This window comes from Mycteria americana, chromosome 1, assembly GCF_035582795.1.
Source record: "Mycteria americana isolate JAX WOST 10 ecotype Jacksonville Zoo and Gardens chromosome 1, USCA_MyAme_1.0, whole genome shotgun sequence".
Taxonomy (NCBI): Eukaryota; Metazoa; Chordata; class Aves; order Ciconiiformes; family Ciconiidae; genus Mycteria; species Mycteria americana.
The window spans coordinates 163100618-163126261 of record NC_134365.1 but is presented as its reverse complement, the minus strand read 5'-3'; the positions used below and the strand labels follow the sequence as shown (position 1 = coordinate 163126261).

The window sequence follows — 25644 nt, the reverse complement described above, 5'->3', positions numbered from 1 at the left end:
TTTAAGGCAGTAGCTCATATGAAAATACGGACCCACTTTAGCAGAATGGTAAGTACCATTAAAAGCCAATAATTCTTGCTCTCATCTCTATTAGTAAGAGATATTCTAGCATTGTCCTCCCACACTTGGCAGCTTGCCTTGCAGCTGTATTAAAGGCATAACATTTCACATGTCAGTGGAAGATTCAGTGTTACAGCTATACATATCTTAATACTGCTGAGTTTCATAAGTGACCAACAGATATGCGCTTGCCCTGGAAGAATATATTCACAAGTTCAAGAGAAAGGCTCAGCCAGCTGATAGCAGATGGAATACAGCATGCAATTCACTTGGTGATTCCCTGCCATACACATTACATTCAGATGAAATACAAAAAGTCACAAGAAAGTCAGTTAGGAAGACTCATTCCTCCTATGGCAAATACTGCAAATGTGTAACTTGCAGTCCCACCAATAGGGAGTACATTCTCTAGCAAGAAAATCAGCCAAAAGACAAAAAAAAAAAAAAAGACACAGATATGAGTGTGCTACTTATTACATAACTTTTCATGTTGTCAACATTATAACTAAAATAGTCCCATTTCACTGACTTGCCTTGGTAAAGTAAGAATTAAGCCCATTCTGGAACAGGTAGAATCACAACCCCTCTTTGGAGAGGCATCTCTTTATATTAAAATGAATGATACAAATCTCAAATTTTTGATTACAGTTAAAATTACTCTCAAAACATTATTTTTAGGGAGAGAATCAGGTAGCCTGGACAGGACAAAAATGCTGAGATAGCACATAGAAGAGGTCTCTATCATAAGTAGGTTGCATCAATGAAAAAAGTAACACCAATGTACAGGTCTGTATTACTACTCAGGAAGCTGGAATAAAAAACTGATCTGTCTGTTTCAGCAACAGCATAAAGTTAAAGGATTCTCCCAGTCAGTGCCTCTATTGGGTCCATAATGTTTTTGTGCAATGCATTTTTTAAAAGCTCTTTATTTCACGGAATAAGAATTTGGCTAAAGTTGTTAACACCAACATGGCATACCTCACTGATATCCCTCAGCTAGACATTATGATCTGTCAGATAAGATACAGTACCTTAGTTTGGACACTCTTACTCTGTGACAAATACAACTTAAATAAGTCTAAAATCAAAGCGGAGCTAAGCAAAATATAGATTAACTTAAGTCTTGTCCATGTGACACTTTTGCATACTGTTATCTACGAAGTATCAACTTAAGGTGCACTTGCTTGACTCACTGGTGATGGATTCATTTCACACCATCTTAGCAGATATCTTTCTGTTTTCAGGGAAAACCTGACTTCCTTATGGTCCCAGGGGAAAGAAAAAAAGAAGAAAAGAAATCGGTAGAATTTAGTCAGCATAGAAGACTTCAAGATTAAAACCGCACTTCTGCTAAAGGATTTAACTGTTGTTCAGACATACCTCCTTATAGATAGGACATGTACAAGCAGACTGACTGTGAGAACAGTATTGGACTAAAGATGGATTTTTTCCTACCTGGACAGTACCTTACAATTATCAGAGATTAATAGGACAGCACAGACACCAAACGAAAGACAAAAAGCGAGTCAAAACCCCAAGTCTGAAGATCTCTCAAACTGAAGCAGTTCTGTGCCACGCAAGCCTGAGGTAGAGAGGTCTTCCCACTGCATAGACACCAATCTTACAAGACATTTTCCAGGAGCAGTTTGCTCCTTGAGGATATTGTTAATTCACCTCTGTCCTTGGGCTGAAATAAGAATGCATCTTGGTTTGTCTCTAAACTGAAATACAAACCTGTCTCAGATTTCACAATGTAGAGTTCTAAGAGACAAGAACTTTGCAAGAGTTACCAGTTGGCTCCCAGCTTTACTTTAATTGCATTTAATTTCGTGCCAGAATAGGATACCTGCATCTGTAGGTGATTCAAATGAGCATTTCAGGCTGTTCCTAAAGCAGGTGGAAGGAAGTATTAATCAGGAAGAAAGAGCAGAGAAGTCAACTTCTTTCGGTGTGTTCACTAAGTCTAGACTCTAGTCTTGAAAGCACCACCCACGCAGCTTCTCCACCATAGAAGTCTTCTTCCCATTCCTCAAGATCATATACGGCTTTGAAGTTGCTTGTTTGGTGGTTTGTTTTTTGTTTTTTGGTTTTTTTTTTAACTCCAGACATCTTGCTTGCAGGATATCCAGCTCCTGCAAGAGCCTCTGCTGCTACATTCAAAGAGAACATATTTTCTACCTGGATGCAACTTAATGCCATATTCTTTGGCCCAGATATCTTTCTGTGCTAGTCCAACCTATCTTGTCATGGATGAACAACGGCTTATGCATATTGGCTTGACGAACTATCCTCAGATTTCATCCTCAGTCTTAAATAATTTTTCCTGAAGATACAATGTTTAGTCTTATCTTTTGCATGCCAGTGCACTGAGTGTCTGCCAACCTATGTCTGATGATCCTCTCACGTGCACCTTTCAAAGAAGTTTATTTGCTACAGGAACTACGTTTGGTGAATTTGTGCTGCAATTTCCCCTGCTGAGAGGGCAGAGGGATACCAGAGATGGACATTTGAGCATTCTTCCCAAAGGAGTCTAATGAAAGGTCAAAACAAAAAAATTCTACAGAAACCATCAGGAGATTTAGCCAAAACTACAAGCCAGCACATAAGACACGAGGTTTTTATTCACTCAAAGCAGTAAGATGAAAGGAGATAAAAGAAGTGCTCTCACGCAAGTGAGCCATGAAAAACTATGCAACAGTTAGATGCTGTACTCAAACATGTCTGTTTCTTCCTTATTAAGAAGCCTAATGAGGTCTAATGCTCCAGTTGCTGATGAATAAAAGCCACTTGTAATACAGTTACAAGCTGAAGCAAGTTGAGAGTGAAATAACAGACTAAGCCATACAAATTATCTGCACATCATTAGAGAATTGCTGCATAAGCTGTTTAAGCCCATTAAAAAAATACAACTTCCACTTACTCAGCAGAATGACTTCCTTAGAACTTTCTCCTTTATATATTTCTATTTTATTTCTACTAAACCTTTCTACTTTAAATAAGCAAGTTGATATTAATTTGTTAATTCAGACAGCCAGGATGGACCTTAATATAAGGCCTTTTAATAAATGAATGTTTTAAAGTTTATTTCGAACACATGTTAAATCAAGAAAACAGTCTTTTTTGAAAATCATACACATATAATTTAAAATTATTCTGAAATCAAAATATTTGCAACTTGAATGTCTACTGTGGAGTTATTTCCAGAATGACAGAGCTCACTGCTGTCCATCTTCCCACAAGCACAGACTCTTGTATATCTTAAAGATGTCACAGTTTATTAATAAATTAAATTACTCATGAGCAACACAGAAAGAGCAGTCACACAAAAACTCAGTAACACCTAATGATGGCATTGGTGTCAAGTCAACAGGTTACACAGACTAAGAAACTGCAGTTACTAAAAAATAAGGTTGGTGGTTCTGTTTCCAGCAAATACCTACATCTATCCTATTAAAAGCTGGACATACACTACTTCAAAATGCCCTGCATTTCTTCTTGGAAATTGTATAAGCACAAATTAAGTAACAGTTAATTCAAATTAAGGATATTTTCCACATCAGGCTTAATAAAAGACTACTTAAAATTATTAGGCCACATCTTGCACATGCTACAGCTACTAAATTACCTGAAGTAGCTGTACCAAACTACAAGGTTATAAAATTTAATGACAGAAACAGCAGTGTTGTATAGGCCATAAGAAGCAAACTGAGCAAAAACCATTTCAAGCATGGAAAAAGTAGTATGTTGCTTTCTGCAATTTTCAGACAAATATAAACAAAGGAAAAAAAAGTTAATGTCCTTCAGCCCAGTCTGTCTCACTTCAGAAGTTTCTAGCTCCTCCATTACCTTGCTAGTACACTCAGCTAGCCTCTTCCTTCACTGAATATTTCAACAGGCTTATTAGCAAAACCCAAATTTTTAAAATCTCATTGGTTTTATTGTCACTACATCATTCTCCTTTGCTCATTTTCCATCTTTGTCTATCATCTGAAAAAGCTGTTTAGGCCCTAAACCGTACAGTAACACTTCACTCAGATAGTCATGGGTTATACAATGATTACCAATAAAATGGAATTTCAATATAAAAATAAAGTCCATAAAAAAACCCCTCCTAACTCTAAGATACTTCAACACAGCAGAAATAACATGTAACATCATGCTGGGAATGGGAATGGATTTTAAAACAATAATACAAAAATCAAAACTAAGTAATGTAGTTCAAGCATACAAGCTAATATTTTGAAACTGTATCCTTCAACTTACTACAAAACTTAGCAAATTAGAATGTTTTCTCAATATCTGCGGAAAATAAATATGCCCTAGGTGGACATTTGGGGAAGTATATTTTCAGTAATTTTGATGCAACTCTTAATAGCTTCTCAAACTAAATTTATAATCTTTTACTAAAATATTGATTTTTACCCATGTGGACCTAAAGACCCTAAGAGACCCTGTGTTCTGGCAAGATAAAGTGCATGTGACAGGCTAGAAATGTTCCTATCCCAAAGATAAGAAATAGCATTTTCATTCCAAGTTTTAATGACATCAGATGGATAGAAAGACACTGTACTCCTGAGAAGACACTCTCACCCAGGTTTCATTTTATCTTTGATTTCCTCCATGCAAAAGAGCAGACTTGCTTAAGATAAAACTTTAATTAGATTTAATAAGACTTCAGATATAGCCTCCTGACCTCTGGATTACAAGTTAAATAAGAAAAATGTATGCTAAATCAACTACTACTGCTTCCTTATTTCTTCACAGAACAGGAGATTTTTCCTTCAAGGAGAACTGCTTCCCAAGAGCTTTCTGTTCGCAGGAAGTTTTCACAGATACTCAACACTGGCTTTGCAAGAGAATCAATGTGTTCTTAAATTAAAAGACTCCCTGAAATTAACTGGTGTTCTGACAACAGCTCTATATCAGGAGATATTTGATCCAGAATAGCTAAATAGACCAAATAGTAGGTACAGCCAAAAAGGCAGAGGTAAGAAATTGCAGCTCGAATATGTGTTACAGCACAGACAAACAAATAGGTGAAGCCATACACCCACGCTTGCATCTGTTGCAACAACCGCCAAAAAAAAAGAAAACACAGGGAAGTGACACACTGCCTCTCTCTTTTGGTCTTGGCCATACAGCTTCTCATCAGAGGAAGAGGATTCTTGCACTCTTCACCTCCCTGCAGGGCTTCTCAGTGAGAAGCGAGGTAATTTCTCCTCCTGAAAGCCTCCATTCAGAGGAGGAAGCACTGGCCAAATAAGCTTTTATAGCAAAGAGTACAAAAAGTATGTCATTTAAGAGGTTCATGTACTTAGATGAGTTTCATAACTTGTCACTGTTGCCAGGACTGCAGCATCTTTCCCCCTCTTCCCACTCTTCAGAGAATCCTGCTTTCCACTCTCCAGGGGTAAGTCAGTAGCAACTGCTCCCCAGCCTCAGACAGTATCTCAGAAAGCAACAGCCAGTGCCAGCTATGACTATCAAGAGCGTGACCTTTTAATGAAGTCCCATTTTTTCTCTCGTAAATTCTGACTTTTGTTCTTATGGACTACACTAGTCCAGTACAATGAGCAGGAAGTCATTCTGACCTCTCAATTCCGCACAGTCTTCCATACTAACCAAGTATTTATCCCAGGGAGAAACTTAACTCGACCCACTACTCCCAGTTAAACCAAGCTGACAAAGCCATACAGGAAAAATCTAAAAACACAGTATAATTATTTAAAAGCATCTAGAAATTTGGGAGTTGAAAGAAAAAAAAACACCCACACCTTAAGTGACAAATGTGGAACCTCGGTTGTAAACGGAACCTTGGTTGTAAATGGTAAGAAGCATATTGTGTGCTTAATCTTGCCAGTTTGTAAACCAGCTCTGAAGGGTTAAATTAAAAAAATTATTGCTGGAACAATACCACATGAAACAAAGAAGGAAAAAAATGTTATACAATACCAAAAATTTTCACTGCACCCTCCAAGTTACAATAATTCATATTACATTCTAAAAAAAAAGTATTTCTTCATTCACTCATTTAACTATACATAGAATTTAAGGCCAGAAAAGGCGTTAGGCCTTAAATTCAATAGAGTGCAAAAGTTATTGAAAGTATTCATTGGCCAGAGTTTAACAAATGTCTAATAACCATCTGTATGAGGCTAACTTAAAAATGGCTAACAGTGTAAAAAGGCTTCTAATACCTAGAGGAAGCCATTTTATTTCTAATATCAAACCATACTAAGAATTTATAAAATGCAATACTATCATGAAGGGTAATATACATACTGTAAGTTATTTTAAGCATCTGAAGATGGTTCAGATTATTCTGTATTCTTTCCTGGGAACTTATGTGGATGTATCTGTGTATATAAACATACATATATGTGTGTGGGGGCATATAAATATACACACATGCATGCATATATATATACACACACACAGATACATACACACACACCCCCCTTTTTTTTTTTCCTTATATTTGAGTTCAGCAAGAAAGGAACTGAACAACATAGCGACAACAAAGCTTTATGAAATTTCTAAAGGCTTTCCATAACTGCAATTGCACAGCGTGGGTACGCCAGCAGGCATGACAAGCTTGTCAAAATTTGTCCGGTTATTTCAGTGTACCACACCCTTCTTATTCCAACTACCTAGTCAGTGACAAAGCAAATAACAAGTAACCCCAAATTATTTAAAATAAATATTTAAATCCTTAACTAGCCCAATTCTGAAGCAAGCAGTGCACATTAGCTATTGCAATTCCACCCCCTCAAGCCTAAATGCAATACATCTGACGCACAAATGCGTCATTAACCTGGGGGGTACAAAGACAGCAGTCTCACTTTAAAGCCCGTTTTCTTTGCATCAGGCAACACCTAAAAAAGCCTTTGAGAGCAAAGCAGGTTCAGAAAACAGTTATTACTCCCTTTAACCCTTTCTTTTTTCTAGAATGCTCCTGTATCCCTTTCAGTAAGTTAAACAGAAATAGCATAGTTCCAGACGAAGAAAAAAAGAAAAAAAATGTACTCAAATCCATCTGAAAAAAATAAACCTTAAATCCTGGGTTACTGTTTTCCCAAGAATACATTCCTTAGTTTTTCCAAATAACGTAATCATCTGTTGTTCTTCAATTGAAGTGCCAAATGCATTCCAAGAGTATGTTTTGAGAGATCTAACAGCATACGATCTTCTGCAACAATCCTGTTTATGGATTGCAAATTCTTCAGAGCTATCAATACAAATCTAAATGATACAATGAATACGAATCCTAAGCTTTAACATTACAGCTGCATGCACACGTGTATTGTATGTTCACATACATGCACTAACATCCTACAATATCAGGACAAGGTATATTCATGTCTGTACATAGCAGATGTTAAATAAACACGGTATCCTGGTTTTAGTTTAGCTTTCAATTAGCATATAAAATTATTAATGAAACAAGTTTGTATTTACCAGGGATGAATGAATCAATATTCCTGAATCTTCATTTGGCAAGCTGAATGCTGTGTATTCAAGGGCATTGTTTTCCCCTTGCTGTTTGCAAATATAACCACAGTTTCTCTCAAAAACTGTACGAATGCCTTTAAACAGAACCACGCTTGTAGTGCAACCCATTCCAAATCTGTCGAATTTTGCATTTCTAGCAGCCCTGATAGCATTTGCAGAATGTCTTCTTCCCTTGCTCGACTCGAATAATTTTCCTGTGCTTCACAGAAATAGTTCTTTGTACAATCTTCATTACATCCGACATTTAGTATGTTCCTCGACTAGAAACCATCAGCTACTGAAATGTAATCCTATTTGCTTAAGCCAAACACTGCCAAAAATCCAGCCGCAGAAGACAAAAATCAGAGGCTGATGAAAAGCAAAGGGTACTTCAACTGTAGAAGATAGGAGGCTTTCAGCATGTGCAATACTCCGCAACAGAGATTAAAAGATATTCCAGAGTGTCACGGAAAGAGCTCCTATATTTCAGAGATCCTTAGAACATGATCAAAGATGAAAGGAAACTGCAAAGATACTGCTGCAGTTTCTGCTGCCAGCCACAAAGAATCCTCATCTGCTGCAAGAAAGCACTCTCCCAGAATGCTTAGCACAGAGTTCGTACTGGCAAACATTTCTTTGCTTGACCTATATGTGCTTTTTAGTGTTTAAAACAAAAAACTTCAAAATAAAAAACTCAAAAAATGAGGGGGAAAATTCTTAAATCACTGCTGCTATGGAAAAAAAACCAGTGTGTTATATAAACCTACTTCAATCAAACCTATACATTATCAGCATGCTATTATCAGTTCAGGCAAACCACAAGGGAGCTGAAGGCTGTCTTTACTTTTTCCTTTCTTCCTTACATGCAAAGTGATCAGTCAATTCCTACCTGCCAGAAACTGACTTTATCTAGTCCTTGATTGCAAATAGCCAATAGTCATAAAAAAAGGAAAAAAGAATACAGCTGACTGAACATCTAGTTCAGATCAACATCCACATCTGAAACAAAAATATAGCATGAAATTTGAAATACATAGGTTTCTTGGTTTTGTAGTGAATCACACCTGTATTGACTGCATTTATCACTACAGGATTCTACTCCACATACTGTACTGGTATCTGTCCCACAAGTATGTAAACATCTTTAATTGACACTGAGAAGTGTTAAATTTTTAAACTACTTTTAAAGGCAAGGAATTTGTAAAAAATAACTGTCCCAACCCACACCATAATAGTATCAGTCACCCTGTCAGAGACTGCTTATTAGTTTTATATTTCTGCTAAACTGAAAGCACTGAGATGTATTTACTTATTTACTTACCGAATTGTTAAACTGAATGAAAGAGGGAACTTACAAACTCAAATTTGTTGCAATGGAGTTAAAACAAGCTAAATTAAAAGGACTTAGGTGAAGCATGAAGGGAGGGAATATGCAGATTAATGAGGTCAGCTACAGATTTGCCCCCATGCAAATGAACTTATCTCAAGGAAATACTTGCATGCTATAATGGGATATTTAGAAGAAATATTTATTAGCATTTTTCCTTAACATCTGGCTAGTTAATACATCTCGTATGCTTCTCATTACATTTTGAACCTAAATACACCATAACAACATGCAGACACATTGATTTTAAAAAAAAAAAAAAAAAATCAGTATTTGACAGTGATCCAAGCAGTTCCTGCCAGTCCCATATTCTCAGAGGCAGCAGTTAGCACATTCCACATATTATAAGAAATACAAATTGTGTTAAGGCAGTTCGGTTAACAACGAATAGCTTTTTGTGGGGGGAGAATAAAGAAGGCAATGGTGAAGAATTTGGCATAAATTCTACTCTGAAGGGCAAAGACAATTCATACATAACCATGGACCTTGCACCGCAATGTCTCCGTACCTTCTTCTGTCTCTCTACCTACCCTACCCTCTTCAAAAACAAGAAGCAGGACAGTGAGGGGAATGCTTTGCTCCATTCACTAAGGTTGGACAAAGACGTCCTTGCAAACATGTGAGGGAAAATAGTCATGGGAATTACCATGGAAAGCACCCCCAAAAATACATTCAAGTTAACTGTTTCTAGTTCTGAAGCCCACTTCATTCCCATCTGGAATGTAGGATTAGAGAGACCTGACAAAGTTCAGGTTCCAAATGTGATATCAAAAGTTAAGAGATCATTAAAAGGAAGCACTGTTTAGAGGGTTGTTCCATGCAATTTCAGAGACTTTATAATTGGAAGTGTTTCTAGCAAAAAAAGTAGAAAAAGTAGCTTGTGCCTTAAGAAAGCATGAGAAAAATAAGTCACTTTACAACAAATTATCATGCACTAGACAGTTCCTTCAAATGCCCAGAAAATTACCTCACTTTTAAAGCACTAGGTAGGATGTGGAGAAACAGGAAGACAAAAATTTCATTTGGAAAGACAAACAGATAACAGCATCGTAGACTAATTCAGATTGGAAGTGACCCTGGGAGGTGTTCTAATTCAAAACCCATCAAGAGCAAATTTAATTCCAACTATATCTTAAATAAATTTAGCATCATGTTTCAACACTATTTTAGAAAAGGCAACTGAAACTGACTTGGATCAACACAGTGGTAACAACAATGACATACAAAGCATTCCAAATAGAGCTTGAAGGGGAGATAAATATGGGGACATGAGGGGTGGGAAGAAACCACAGGGAGGAGGAGCTTGACTGGATGCTTAAATATTAATATTACAAGAAATCTGAATAGTATGCAATATAAAGAAGCCTGCCAAGAAGCGGACTTTTTCCTAAGACATTAACTTGGTGCAAAGTGGAAGTTTCCAGTTTCACTAAGGAGATTCCTGCAATTATAACGAGCAACCGCACTGCACAAGCAGTGAGCATCCAGACAGAAATGTGACACAATGTAATATTATCCATTACAGCATTACATCTCAAAGTGAAACCAGAGGCTGGGAAAATTCTTGTAAAAGTCTGAAAGAACTTTCTCTACCAATTGAAAAGAGCTAAAGGACAGCTTATGGTAGGTAAAAGTCTTAATCCAATGGTAAAAAAAAACCAGAACAAAAAAATCAACGTATGAACAAGCCCAGACTGTACATCACATAAGCAGCAAGCTAGACATTGCAAACTGCCTTTAGCTGAGCCTGGGTTATGAAAAGGTCTTTTTCCATAAGGAAGAGTAGAGGAGAGGAAAGAAAGGCCGTAAAGAGACTTCACTAATGTCTGTCTTCTGTTGGTTTGCGAAAAAATGGTCTGCACCAGAAAGCATGCAGGCTTATGAAGAGCTATTTGAGTTAGTATATATTGCTAATACTACATCCCTACGCCAAACTGCCTGTTTACATGAGCAGCAATCTCCTCCTTGCTGTACACTATATTGAATCTGTACCGACTGCACTATGAGATTGCTGAAGACAAAAAGATTAATAGTTGTATTAGCTCCAAGTTGTTCACAATCATATCTTTTCGAGACATGCTCTCTTGGACATGTAATAAAGAAGAAGCTCTAGTTCCCCTCCAAAAAACTGTTGTGAATGTTTAACAGTACAGTTAGACAATTGCTTTAAGGGTCTAACCACCAGTCCTCCTCTGATTACAGTAACTGCCTAATAATCACTTTTCACTTGGGAAGTGAAGGACTTCAAATCAACATGTTAAGCAACCCTTTGACAACCAAATGAGTTCCAGAAAGCCTAATCACATAGGTACAAAGTAAACATGCCTGCTAGACATCAGACAAATCTAACGAACATTTACAAGTCTAAGTTTGGCATTGGTTAACACTTAGGAAGGTAGAAGTCTTTAGGGAACAATTATCTGGGCTGATTTAAAATCTTCAGGGGATCCTATAAAATTCTTATTAACAAAATAAGAATTTATTAGAGGCACCTAGACAGAAATTGCACAGTTGAGAGAGTACAGATCAAACTAGGAAGACCTTCCAATGGAATGTGTTACTAAAAACAACATGGACATTCTGTCTTCAGATATGCCATCACTATAGCAAAGCATTTCATAAAGACACAGGCCCATATCTGCAAGAGAACATAATTCAGGCAAGATACAAGCATCCAGGTCCTAGCATAAGAGCCACAAAAATATGCTTAATCTCTAAAACACTAGAAGTAGGTACTTACATTTTTACCTACAAAGTTGTCCTTGGTATTTAACATGCCCAAACTGATGCCATCTTGACAGGAGTGAACATCTGGTTCCTTAGAGATCTTAACACATCCTGACTGAATTCAGCTTCTCACAAAACATGACAGTATCTGTAGGTGGAGCACTCTTCCCTCCATCTGGCAGCGGCCTGTGTATCAGCTCAGAATGCTAGAGATGTGGACCTAAAGCCTCCTCAGCCCAAAGAGATTAAAACCAACATCACTTAACACTCTTCGGAGTGCCTTAACAACCAGATGATAGTATATCAAAGCCAACATACTCGCTTCTGCCTGATAAAGCTATACTGCAGGAAAGAACTGAAGATCCAATAGCCCTGCAAGAGGGAAAAGAAGTGTATATACAACAGTTCATACTTACTAGGAATGTTCCTAGAGGAAAGAAGGAAATTCAGGTGTTAGTTCTTGTTGCAAAGACTGTTTCTGCAATGACTGCTTCATACAAATTTCATAGAAGAGCTTTGTCCAGTAATTCTCTTCAAGAACTCATACGTCTTTGGAAAGAAGGAACTGTGCTAAAAGCTGCTTTGTGGCCACAACAGTGAGTTTTACTCTGTCTTTAGAGTAAAACTCTTAAGCACCTGATTTGCCAAAACTAGTGCAGAGTGTCTGCTTGGATATGGGTTATTCTTAGTAACCTTCATATCCACTATCCAGAATGGCAAGAAGGAGGATATGGGAAACTACAGGCTGGTCAGATTCACTCCAGTCTCCGGGAAAATTATGACACAAACCTTCCTGTAAGCCATTTCCAGACATACAAAGAGTAAGAGGGTAGTTCCAAGTAGGTAACATGGATTTACCAAGGACAAACTATGCCTGACCAACCTGTACGCCTTCTGTGATGAGATGGCTGGCTCTGTGGACACGGAGGCAGCAGTGGATGTTGAATAATGTTAGTAAAGCAAGGCTTCTGACACAGTCTCCCATTGCATCCTTGTAGCCAAATCAGGCAGATGTGGTCTGAATGAGTGGATGATAAGGATGACATCCTGGTGGACAGCAAGTTCAACACGCTAAGCAGGCTTCTCAGTACAAGAAAGATATTGAAATACTGGACTGAGTCCAGGAGAGGGCTATCATGATGGTTTAGGGGCTGCAGCATATGATGTATGAGGAAAAAAAAAAAAATCTGAGAGACCTTGGATAGTTCAGCCTTAAGTGAAGGCTAAAGGGAGATCTTACTGCTGTCTGCAATTACCTAATGGGAAGTTCGAGAGAAGAGAGAGCCAGACTCTTCTTGAAGGTACAGTCAGAGGACAAGAGGCAACAGACACAGAATATTCCATTTGCATAAAAAGATTTTTTTTTTTTAAACCATGAGGGTCATCAACTATTGGAGTTAAAATATTTCCATCTTTGTGGATATTAAACCACTTTGGCACAGTCTCTGAGCAACTGCTCTAACTAGACCTGCTTGAGCAAGGCATTGCACTAGGCAACTTCAAGATTTTCCTTTCAACCTGTAAGTTTCCATGATCCTGTGGCATTACACTGGGTAGCCACATACTAACCATGGAGACAAAGATAAAAGATCCGAGAGAATTCTGTCCTTCAGAAGCAAGCCAGTATGATTACTCCAGGAGGTAGTCTTGAGAATAGCAGCTTGGATTCCCATGTAATTTTGACCAAGAATCTGCACACTCAGCAAGGCCTTAAGAAGAGATTTGCATCAAACAGAAACAAAAAAACTACTGTGACATTAGAAATACTAAGTATACCACCAGGCTGAAGACCAGAGTCAGTTTATCACTCGTATGAGATGTCCCTAATGTCAAAGATGATATCAAAAGTCAAAAACAATGCTTATGAAAATTGAAGCAAGATTTAGTTCTGTCAAGAACTAATCTGTATCTAGTCAAGGAAGCTGTCATAACTGCCTAATATCACAAGTTTCTCTTAATCAACAGACAAGGGAATGTTTGTATCTATTATGCCTTTTATACATTTAGAGAAGTGGGAAGGAGGCATAAATGACACAACCCAAGAAATGCTATTCCAAATCTTGCATACATGGTATTCTGTATGTGCTGATGGAGAGATGCACACAAATTTAAAACCCTGCTAGTTACAAAACACTAAATGTCTTAGCTAATAGTTTTAGATCACATAGTTGAGAGCTGCAGAAAAGTCAGTCTTCTCACAAGTCCATTCGTACATGAATAGCAATACATTTTCACCCACAGATGAGCAGTGGGAGCTGCCAGTAAAGCATGTGCCTTAAGATCAAACTTAACTCAAGTATACCTTGAGGACAGACATACCAAGAATAACGCAAAGAACTTTAGTAAGTTGTCCAAGTCAATTTAAACTGAACAAATGAACATTTATTGTTAAGCGTGAGACAAAACACCTAGCCCTTTTAACTGTTTTGTATTTCAAGCCATTACATAGGATTTCTGGTATTGAAATATGCTCACTGAACTCCATCTAGTGGTCACATAACTTTCAGCTTTCTGAAGCTGACGTGATTATTCTGGGCTCTTAAATAACTGGTATGATAAGCACAACAGAAATTTATTATTATTAGAGAGCTACAGAACAAGTCACTAATTATAGGATATTATTTTCAGAAACACTAATGAAACCATGCCAGAATAAATAATGGTCAACAGGACAGCAGACTAGGGGGAAAAAAAAAAAAAAAAGTTAAAACCCAGTTTTTGAGCAACCTTACTGTGTTCAGTGAAGGGCTGCAGAAACTTCAGGGCTCATACATCCTTTTATTTTTTTAATCCCTCTATGGAAGTTATTCAGATTCAGGTCTTTCTCCTTCCCTTTGTTCGTAGTTGAGTCAGGAACAAGTTCCAACTTCCCCTCCAGCAGACCATTAGCTGCCAAAATATTACGCTGGAAGTATTGTCTCTTGAACTTTACCAGCAAGACTGTATAGAGTAGGAATTTTTTTCCTATTAGAAACCTCATATTTCATGTGAGGAAAAACTTACTGGATCATGCTGTACGCTCCGGCTGGGAAGAAATTAACATATAACATTATTGGTCCATCTAAGGCCATATACAGTACCAGGCAAATAACTCTAAGGTGATAACAAGCCTGGCAAGCAAGAATCCCAAGACAATTTCTGAAGGAAACTAGAATAGCATGCTTCAAATAATTATGGCGTGTGTCCTCTCTTCATTAACCTGAATGCTCTTTTTAAACTCACTGACGTTTGAGGTCCAACGTGAATTTAAAATCCCTCTTGGACTAGCAAACAGTAAGAGTGAAGCCTCTTTGAACATTCTTAAAGGCAAACATACTACTATGATTTTCAGCTAAACCACCTACTAAATCAGATGACATTATGCTACACAGGTATTAGTGCCAATGCAAGTGGGTGCAAATATGCCTGGCAGAAAGAGGTCTGAAATAGCACTTGCATCATCACTGTACTGGGGCAAGTGAGGAATGGGCTAGATGAGGTGACTTTCAGTCTTATTTTTACAAACCTTCGGTTCTGTATTATTCTATTGCCTGGCTGCAGTCATTTACAACCATGTCTACAAATGAGTCTAGAAAGGGACCAAGTGATGTGCAAGCAGATTCTCTGCCAGTATCAGCGCCCTGGTAAAGAACAGTATGTCTTCTGAAACCAAAGGACATAAAGACCATTATGCAACATTAAAGAGGAAAGAGCACGAAAGAGCATTGGCAATGCCGTCAAACTGGCAAATGGATGAATACCTTTCAATCACCTTAAAACCAAAGCCTCTTTTCTATATGTTAATATCCACAATGCTAGCTAGCATTTCCATTTGACTTTTGATTTCTTCACAAACCTGTTAAAATGAGACCAAGAGCTATCTTACTAGTCTTTGCCTCTCCCACTGAAAACACCCTGTTCTTTCTGTCAAGCTTCTATTTTTCTTATTCATGTATGTTTCAGTACTCCCTTCAGCATATGAAGGGCAGCTGTGCCTTGAGTAACCAATAAGGTAGCAAGCTCATATCTCTTAATGTCAAAACACAAGCATCCAAAGGCAGTGGAGGCTCTGGACTTGCAAGCTGAAACCAAATTAAATGTCTACAAACTCATGTAAATTGAATTCCAGGCTCCTGAAATCAACTACATTTCACTTATGATAACACAAAAATTCCAATGTATTACATCCTGCACTGATGTAACCAGATATTTAAATGCTTTCTCTACTTAAAATTATGCAAGCATTATCCATTCTGAGTATAATGTGTAGTCACTCTTTGTTGGGGGATTAATTTTATAGTAGTAAAAACATAAACCCCCGTCTTATTTCTGAATCCACCAAATAACTCCTTCCCACCCACAGAGTACCCGGTAGTACTAAAAGCAGTTTAGTCTCTGCCTCAAATTCCAAAGCCTAGATCAGTATCTGTCAACATGCTATCTCTTTTTAAGTGAATAGCTACACCTGAGTATCAAAAAGCACCCAGAAGTACACAAAGCAGCAGTTAAGGATTATTTGTGTACACTGAGGGATCTATATTACATGCTTCCCTGGATTCTAGCAGCTCTGGATCAGCATTAGTCCTTTTCAGCTTTGTTGTGACTAAACATAAATCTTTACTTTTTTTTTTTTTTTAAATATAGTTGGGGGGGGGGGGGGAGTTGTTTTTCTTGCTTTGTTTGGGTTTGGGGGAGGGTTGTGTTTTAAAGCATATTTTGGTTGCTTAGTTAATTCTATGCGAGGTCACTTGATATTCCCACTGCATGAACAACTATGTTTCTTAGTAGAAGAAACTTCAAAAGGGACTATTTGATTCCAACTTATAGGGACTGTAACATTGTTTATGCACAAACTCATTCATCACTGAAAATTTCAAACAAGTTTAGAAGAGTGAGGTATCATTTTGAAAAGTGAATGGTTTTGTTGATTTAGTGCCCCATATTTTTTAATTACTAGTATTCTTTCCTAGAATCATCACTAGAAGAAACTTTTCAAGAGTACTGCAAAAGCAGTTAGAAGAAAAAAAGCCAGTCTAAACCATGTTTCTTTGATTTCCTCAGAATTATAAAGTTGACATTTCTTCCAGAACTACCGGCATTGACAATATTGTATATAACAAGGTCTACTTCACATTTAACCTTTGCACAGAAATCTTGTGAATCACGATTTTTCAGACAATGTTCAGCCTCAACTGACTTATTTCTTCCTCCTCATTGTCTCAAGATAGAAAAATGATCCAGAACTTTCACGGGGTTTTTTGACACAACAATTCCAGGGTCTGAATAACAAATTTCCTTCTTAAACTACCTTTTCCTTCAGCTAGTGAGCAGAAAGAAATTCTAACTGGTCCTCTAAAGGGAATGGGCCTTTTTATTCAGAGAGGGCCCCAAACCAAAGCTTGGCCTGGGCCCAGAGGCTTAAAACTAGAATTCCAGATAAGGCTTCGATTTACACTGACACCAACAAGTACTCCAGTCTGAATCAGCCTGCGATCTGCTTGCTTCCTCAGCACACAGAGCTAAGATTACGTTGTTCTTAAAAAGCAAACTAATACCTTACAGAACAAGTACACAGAAGAGTCTAGTTCTAGGCTCCCCAGTACAAGAGAGCCATGGATGTACTGGAGAGAGTCCAGCAAAGAGCCACAAAGATGATTGAGGGACTGGAGCATCTCTCCTATGAGGAAAGGCTGAGAGAGCTGGGACTGTTCAGCCTGGAGAAGGCTCAGGGGGATTTCAATCTATATAAATACTTGAAGGGAGGGCACAAAAGATGGAGCCAGGCTCTGCTCAGTGGTGCCCAGTGCACATGGGCAATGGGCACAAAATGAAACACAGGAGGTTCCCTCTGGACATCAGGAAACACTTTGTCACTGTGAGGGTGACCAAGCACTGGCACAGGTTGCCCAGGGAGGTTGCAGAGTGTCCATCCTTGGAGACACTCAAAAGCCATCTGGATGCAAGCCCTGGGCAACTGGCTCTAGGTGGCCCAGCTTGAGCAGCAGGTTGGACCAGATGACGTCCAGAGGTCCCTTCCAACCTCAGCCAGCCTGTGATTGTGTGAGAGAACCACGGCACCCCTTCGCACCACATCCCTTAGAGAAATCTTTCCTGCTGCTTTTTTCTTTATTCTGGATATTCACCAGTAGCCCCAAGGCCACCACTACCTTAAATAGAGCACTGCTCACAGAATGGAGTGGTTAGTTTCACAAGTCTGAGGTGCCGATCCCAGTCCTCACTCATCCCTTCAGCATTACGTATCACTTTTTAATTCCTACTTTCCTAAAGCAAGCCATCAACTACCTCTTTCTTCACAAAGACTGCAACTGAAATCTCACCGTTAATGAGGTTCCAAATATTCTATTCATCGTATACAGAGAAGCCGCTTTGCCGAAAAGCACACAAGCCCTCTGTGCACAGGGCATACGAAAGGATACACGAACCAGAAAGGAAAATACCAAACAAAATGAATACTATGTAATCCTCCCAGTAACTGTATTCTTCGAAAAACACTATGTTAAAAACATTGTAATACTATAGCATGGAGTGCACCTATCCTTTTTTATGGAGTTGAGATTCACAGAAAGCAGAGATCAGGATTAGAAAGACAAAGTTGACATCATGTTAAAATCAAGACTAAGTCTTCTTTAAAAAAAAGAAAGAACATCAGTGAGTGAGATCAAAGACTCGTTAGGAGATCCAAGCATTGTCTTTATGATATACTGATTTTCCTCCACATCTGAAAGGCTGAATTTCTTTTCTTCTGAGTTTTAGAACTCAAGAGCTCTGCCAGGTACCTGAAGTTAACACATAAAGCCCAAGACTATATTAAGACATGATGATTCCAGCCTTCAAATACTCAAACCTATTTTATACATCCTAATCAAAAAGGAGAACTGCACAGAACAATCTGGGAATCACTCAGATTTCATCCTGGTTTCCCATATCTCCAGTTTCTTCTGTACAATGTTAATTTTGACATAGGGGAAACAACTTTTGCTGCATTATTTGGTATATTTAAACATTTTCATTATCTGCATATTTGATAAGGGCATTTTATTGACAGCTAGGCAAAAGCAGACCAAACCTGGTATACCAAACATTCTCTTAATTGCTTATTATCCTTAAGTGTCAGCTTAATTTAACATAGGGTAGAACGCATTGTTTTGTCACTGAGATAATTTATCATTAACATATCATTGAACAAGACACCACATATCCCTCCAGCAGTGCTACTGATCTGTATACAACATGCTTTGAGTAACTCATCACCACTTAAAGAGACCGCTTCTAACTGTGTGTAATACTAAAATTGCATTGAAAACTGCTCTTGGTAAGATTGCTAGTTTAAGAGACAGACTTGTCATCCCCATAGTCTTCCTCCCCAGACATAAATGTAAACGTGATGCCTCTGGCTACCCAAAAAGTCATATGGCTAGTCTGAAATCAAAACAACATCAACAATGCACACAACCATATTCAGCAAGGATGCTACTGTCAAGCAGAAAATAGCAAAAACTGAACCCAAATAATCAAGATATATATTATGTGCCTTGTACCACAGTGAAACGCTGGTTGCCAAATAAGAAGTTTTCAGTTCAGCCAACCAAACTGTACTTGTTGGTTCAGCAAACTAAATCTAACAGAAAGAACATATGAGATGTCAAATGCTGACAAGACTGCTTGCTTCATTCTGTGATGAAAACTAGCTTAGCTAACCACATCTGCTTAATGTTTTTTTACTACTCAGCCAAGCTACTTAGCCTGTCAGTTGGCTGAAAACCTCCCACTTTTAGTTCCAGTGAAGAGCAATCTGAAAAGTTAAGATATACCATGCTACCCTATTTACATGCTGTTTTCAGTCCTCTTTCATCAGTACAATACTAAGAACATTTATAAAGCAGAAAAGACAAGCATATTTTAGAAATGTGATCTAATAAACCTCATGTAAAGATGTGAATTTTTTTTTTTTTTTAAGTCTAGCAATACATTGTTGATGGTAAAAGTGGATGGAACTGTTAAACAGTAGCCATAATAACAAGTTAGAGAATCTATACAACCTCAGAGGTATTAGCAGTTCACTTTTATCTGCTACTGCAAGTAACGACCGGATGATTTGCATCACTGCTCAGTACATTCTGCTGCAGAGATGTAGTCAGAAGCAATATTTGGTTGTGCATATCTGACAGATCACCCACCAAGAACTGCTAGTTTGAATTCTTTCTTTCCTATCTCCAGGTTCTACACTGCAAGCCTAGCCAATGGAAAACAGCTTCAGTATTTTTTCAGTACTGGAAAACTTCAGTATTTGTTCATGAGCAAGTGATGACAGTAAGGTCACATTAGTTACCAATGCTGAACAATATTTTAAGCAAGATATTTTGTTGACAATCCAGTTGAAAAAATCCTGGTGGGGTGCTCTATCAAGGAGCTTTGAGAGGCAGCTTAGGAAAGAAAGTGGGTCTTCTTTTCTTTAAAGCCATGCATCTGAATAGCGTATTCCACAACTATGATAATACTGGTAAGAATCCTATGTTCACCAGGTCAGCCTGAGAGATTTTTCAGATAATAAAGCCCAGAAACTCCAACAGCTAAGAAACAGCTCAACCTGTCAAACTTATAGAAGTATTTTTAAAAAGTCCTTTATAGCAAAAAAAAAAAAACCACCTATCCCACCTAATCACCTCCTTTAAAAAAAAAAAGTACCATTTCATTCCAAACATCACTATGCTCAACAAAAAGAGTTACAGTACATTCAAAGGAGGAAGAAAAGGTAAAAAGGTTAAGGTAAACCTGCAATCACTAGCCTTTTATTTCATGATTTAAACAGTATGTGAGCAGGAACATAGGAATTCAGTGATAAAATGAACAGCATTTATGATGGTAGGAAATACATAACAGCAGGGGCAAAATACAGCTGGAACAGGAAGGTGAACTTCAGCACAAGACTGCACGGGAGAGAGATGGGGATTTTGCTCCATGCATCAAGCTAACAGAAAAGGATCACAAACTTGACATGAATGTTAAGTCGCCATGAATGGTTAAGTCACCATTTTTGCTTTCTGAAATAGTGATGGAAGACCCTATCCAGAATAAGACTGAGCCAGTACACCACTTCATACCATCACTTCTTTCACCTCCTTCAAATTCTACAGAATATGTTGTTGTGGCAAAAATACCTGGAATATTAGTGAATACCATCCTATTAGGTATTTGGTGAACCTGAATGAATTAAAGAATGGGATAAATATTTTCCAACTCATCTCAATGACATTAGTCATAAGTGAATTAAGAAAAAAACTTCTAAAGGGGAAGGGGGGGAGGGCAGGGTTGCCGATTACTGCAAAAGAAACATTTATTTGTGTCATGAAAATACCTAAATCCCTTTCATGCTCCCTTAATACGAAAAATATTTTTTAAATATATACGTCCTTCTTCCACTCTTCGCAGGAAAGACTTGATCCCTGGAGAAGTGTTAACATATATTGGATGTTCATTACATGTATATGTGCTAGCGTCTTGTGGAAAGCTGTCAGTATTCAGGGGGACCCTGAACTACGCATAGTAGGTCTTCTATTATATATTCTGTGACCCACAGTTAAATAAAGAGTAATTTAATTTTAGAGCCATTTTTTTATTAAAGAAAGGTAGTTGTCTTTGAATTACAGCTACGGCATTTGTTACTCTCACAACACCTAGCTATGACAAGACAAACAGTGTTCTGACAAGCTGTTTAAAAAAGTTAGACAAGACCACACTTAGCATTAGCAAGAGTGAAAAACAAATGACAGATAAGCTTCCAGTATCAGGAACCCCAGCACCAAAAACTCTCTACTTACACAGGGTTAAGTGCTTACTAAAACATTCCCCTTGGAGATAAAAAAAAACATGGAAAACAAATACATACCATGAATAAGAGCCCCAAGAGAGAAGCTCTGAAAAATCTTGCTGAGGCTGTTTAAGATGCCCTCACCTGGGTACGGACAGGCCAAAAAAACATACCCCTCTCTCTCTCTCTCAGTCCCAGCTGCCTCAGTTCACCATCTAACACCTTCACACAAATTTACTTTCAGCAGTTTAAATTAAATTAATGCGCCCAATTGTGAACTGGCAAGAACTACCACCATGCGCTAGCACAGTACAGACAGTAGGGACAAATAACGTATTAAAACATTCCTGCTACACTTGCCAGCACTCATCTTTCATTCTGTACGATACAACAAAAAGCGTGTTTTAGGTGTAAAGCGTGCAGACCGTAGTAAGATGAAAAATCACTTTTGCACCTCTATTTTCACACAGGCGAAAGCACTTCAGTCAAATAAGGCCAAGCGCCCGCTGCGCCCGCTCCACAGGTGGAGGAGAAAGGAGGCACGCAGGCCCCTCCGCCCAGCCTGAGGCAGGTTACAGCGCGGAGGGTGCCGCTGTTTCCCGCAGAGCTCCGCTCGCCCTGGCTGTCCCGCATCGCCTCACGCCGAGGAGAAGTTTGCAGCGGGGAGGGCGGGAGCGCCCGGCCGTGCCCGCCGGGCGCCGCATCCCATGGCGCCCTCCGCGCGGCTGCCGCTGGGAGCGTCCCCGCCCCGCCTGCGGCTGCACCCGCACCCGCACCTCACCCCGCCCGCAGCAGCCTCCGGGGGAAGCGAAGAGCCGCAAGCCCGGCACGGGGCCGCGCCGACCTCCCCCCCCCCCCCCCCCCCCCCCCGCCCCGCCGCCGTGACAGCCCGGGCGGGCCCGGGAGGGATCAAAGGGCCCGTCTCCTCCTCCGGGGCCACCGCCTGCCCCCCCCGCAGCCCCGAGAGGCCCCGGCGGCGGCTCCCCCCGCCCGCAGCCTCTCCCGGGCCCCCGGCGGGACGCCGCCGCCCCTCACGGGCCGCCCCCGCACTCACCAGGAGGACGGAGCCGCGCACCACCTCGGAGACGCTCTGCCGCAGCTCGGCCGCCGTGCCGGGCTTGCTCAGCGCCCGCGTGAACTTCCGAGTCTCCGGGGCCACCAGTGCCATGGCTGCCTCCGCGCTCCTCCGGCCCGGGCCGCCCGCTGCCCTCACGGCCCGGCCGCCGGGCGGCCCCTCACGCGGCGGCGGGGGGCGGGGGGCGGCCGTCGGGAGGCGGGCAGGGCGCGAGCCCCGCCGGCGGGTGCCGCAGCCGGCGCCGCTCCTGGCAGGTAGCCCCTCCCCCGCGGAGCCGGCGCGCACCGCGCCCCCACCTCCAAACACACCCGCGCGCCGCCGGGCGGGGGGAGCGGGGCGCCGCCGCGGACGGCCGATTGGCGCGGCCGCGAGCGGGGCAAAGGGGCGGGGCCGCGCGCGCGGCACGCCGAGGCCCCGCCCCCACCTGTTCCCGCGGCGCCTTTCTGATTGGGCGCCTGGTTACCTGCCCGGCTGCGACTCCCCACCCTCATTGGCTTAGCGCGGACCCGAGGCCAAGGTGAGGGGCGGGGCCGGCTGGAGCCGGAAGTTCCCGCCCTTGCCGGGCAGGCCCCGCCCTCAGCGGGGCGGGCTGTGGTGAGCGGCGGCCGCGGCGGTGTCCCGTTCGAGGCGGCGGAGGGCCCCGGGCTGGGGGGGGACCGTGCTCGTCCCGGGTCCCCCGGGGTGTGGCCCCGAGCGACGGGGTCGGCGGCAAAGCGCAGCCGGGGGACGCCGGAGCGGCGGGTGTAGCCGCCGCGTCCCGAGGGCCGGGGATAAAGCGCCGCAAGCCGCGCGGGCTGCAGTGCCCTGCCGGGCCGGGCTCTGCGCCAGCGGCTTCTGCTCGTGTTTACACCGGTATCTATGTATACGCGCACGTACGTACGCGGGGCTATATAAGCACGTGATGTAGGGAGAGAGTCACAAAGCGGTGAGATTGTTGCCGAAGCTACACCGGTCACAGTTCGGAAGCAGCGCGGTCACTACCAACAGCGCGGCTCATGCATGCGCATGAAGCGTCGGGTGTGAGGTTTTCCCTTGGGGCGGTTTTCTTCTCCCAAATAGTTTCTGTTTGCACGTGAAGTCGCAGGCGCGTGCTCAGTTGCGTAGCAGCGTGCACGGCTCCAGCTTTTTAAATTCCCGTGAATTCCTCCGGAGAGACTGGTTAGTAGTGCTCTTGAACTCGGAGGGTACACAGGCGTTGGGCCCATTTAAATGCTTGGAGCATCTGAGAGCGTTAGGGCTCGCGCCCCTTTATCTTTTTAGGCATCTTTTTATATAAAGTGAAAACACTTTTCTACGCTGAACTGTATGCAGCTTACTGCTGATGGAGGGAGCGACTGAGTGCTGTGGCTGGGGCGGGGGGACGCTTTCAGGTGGAAAGAAAAGATCGCAAAGTGATTGTATCTGAGGCTACGTGCTCAAGAAACGCCTGCCAGAGAAAGGGCCTACTTTTTTGGATGCTTCACAAACACATATGTAACTAATAAAATTCCAAATAATTGAGGCAATTCTTTCGGAAAGATGGAGGATAAAAAGTCCAAATACACAAATGTATAGATTACACCGAGGGAGTTTTTGTTGGTGAAGGATCTTTCTGCTGATACTTTGCAGACCTGTATCTAAGGCTCGTTTATTCAAATGTATGACCTATTTTTTTTAGTAGGATGTCTGTCACAACTTGAGTGTTTGTATTACTTTATACCTTCTGTAAGAAAGACAGACAGAATGCGCAGAGAGGTAGACTCGTCAGGCTTGTTAAAGATACCGCGCGTTCATGATTTCACAGACCTGGTGTGTTTATGTGTCAATGTTTAGGCTGATAAGTCAGAAAATTGGATACTAGTCAAACATTATCTGGACACAAAACTGGATGAGCAGCTATGTAAACATTTAGCTAGAGTAACTAGAATGAGCTGTCTTAGGATCACTTTTTTTATTTTTTTTATCTCAATCTGTAGGGTATGTCTAGATCTCAAACCTCCACAAGTAAACATGCTGTAGATTTTTTATAAATAATAGATGACCGTTTTCTAAAATAAAATCATGTTATTTTCAAAGCACTCAGGTGCTTTGAATTCTGACAATTCTGACCAAAAAAAAGAGACTAATCTATTGAATTTGTGATTGCTTAAATATAACATGGCATAATTTAACTATATTTGCTATATATAAATATTTCACATATATGTTATGCAGCTTTGCTGGAAAAGGGACAGTGTTCCAAGTCTGAAGAAGACTCTGAATGATACTCGTATAGGTAGAGTTACATAGGAAAAATACATAAAATAGGTAAATGGTAGTTTATTTAGGAAGACTGTACAGGATACCCAAAAGATGACATTACCACAATCATCAAGGTTTCTTCTTTTCAGCTGAACACATTCAGTTAAAGAAAGAAAATGAAAGCGACAATTAAAATGTGTATAAAACGAAAGGAAAAATATGGAAGCTGATAAGCAGAAATGATAAGTTAGCAGTTATAAAACAATGAGAATGAATAATGGTAGCTAAATATATGAATGAAAAGTCTCGGCTCATTGCCTAAAGGACAAGGGGAATACTTTTTTTTTTTTTTTAATGTCAGTATCAAGAAAGAAAAAAACTTGGCAGTGGCATGGTTTCCCTGCTACTTTGAAATATTTCACTTTTCAGTAACAATGCTGATATACAAAAGCATTTCTTTATTTGATAGAAACCTGGATAATGCAGTAATACTTTATGGATATAATTGCACATGTTTTATTCAATCATTACTTAGTAAGGATGCTAAATAGCAACAGGTAAGGGCAAAAAGATTTAAACTTTCAGGACCAATTAAGTCATGTCCTGGAATTTTATGGGATTCTGAATCATTTATGGTGATAAATCAACCTATCTATGTTTGTTCCAGAAATGAAAGGGAGAAACTGATTCGGTGCCCGTTAGAAGTGTAAAGCAAAAGGTTATTTGAGCTAAAATAACATGATGAGAACCTTTGGCAAAATCATGAAAGTCAAACATAAGAATCACATGTAGGAATTAAAGAATTATTGAGTTTTTAATATCAGCAGGATTGGCTGGAATTTAGGCCTGTTGTTTAATGAGATCAGTATGTCACCT

The 25644-nt window shown here is 40.4% G+C and overlaps 1 protein-coding gene across 2 annotated transcripts in view; it reads right to left on the bottom strand.

Moving 5' to 3' along the window:
• The window catches only part of DOCK9 (dedicator of cytokinesis 9), a 136918-nt gene extending 113797 nt beyond the window's left edge, over nucleotides 1-23121 (bottom strand). For both annotated transcript variants that reach the window (XM_075526447.1, XM_075526456.1), the window contains exon 1: nucleotides 22528-23121. In XM_075526447.1, the coding sequence (XP_075382562.1) occupies nucleotides 22528-22641 (114 nt within the window). In that variant the 5' untranslated portion in view covers nucleotides 22642-23121. The remainder of the gene's footprint in view (nucleotides 1-22527) is intronic.
• Between the last annotated feature and the right edge of the window lie 2523 nt (nucleotides 23122-25644).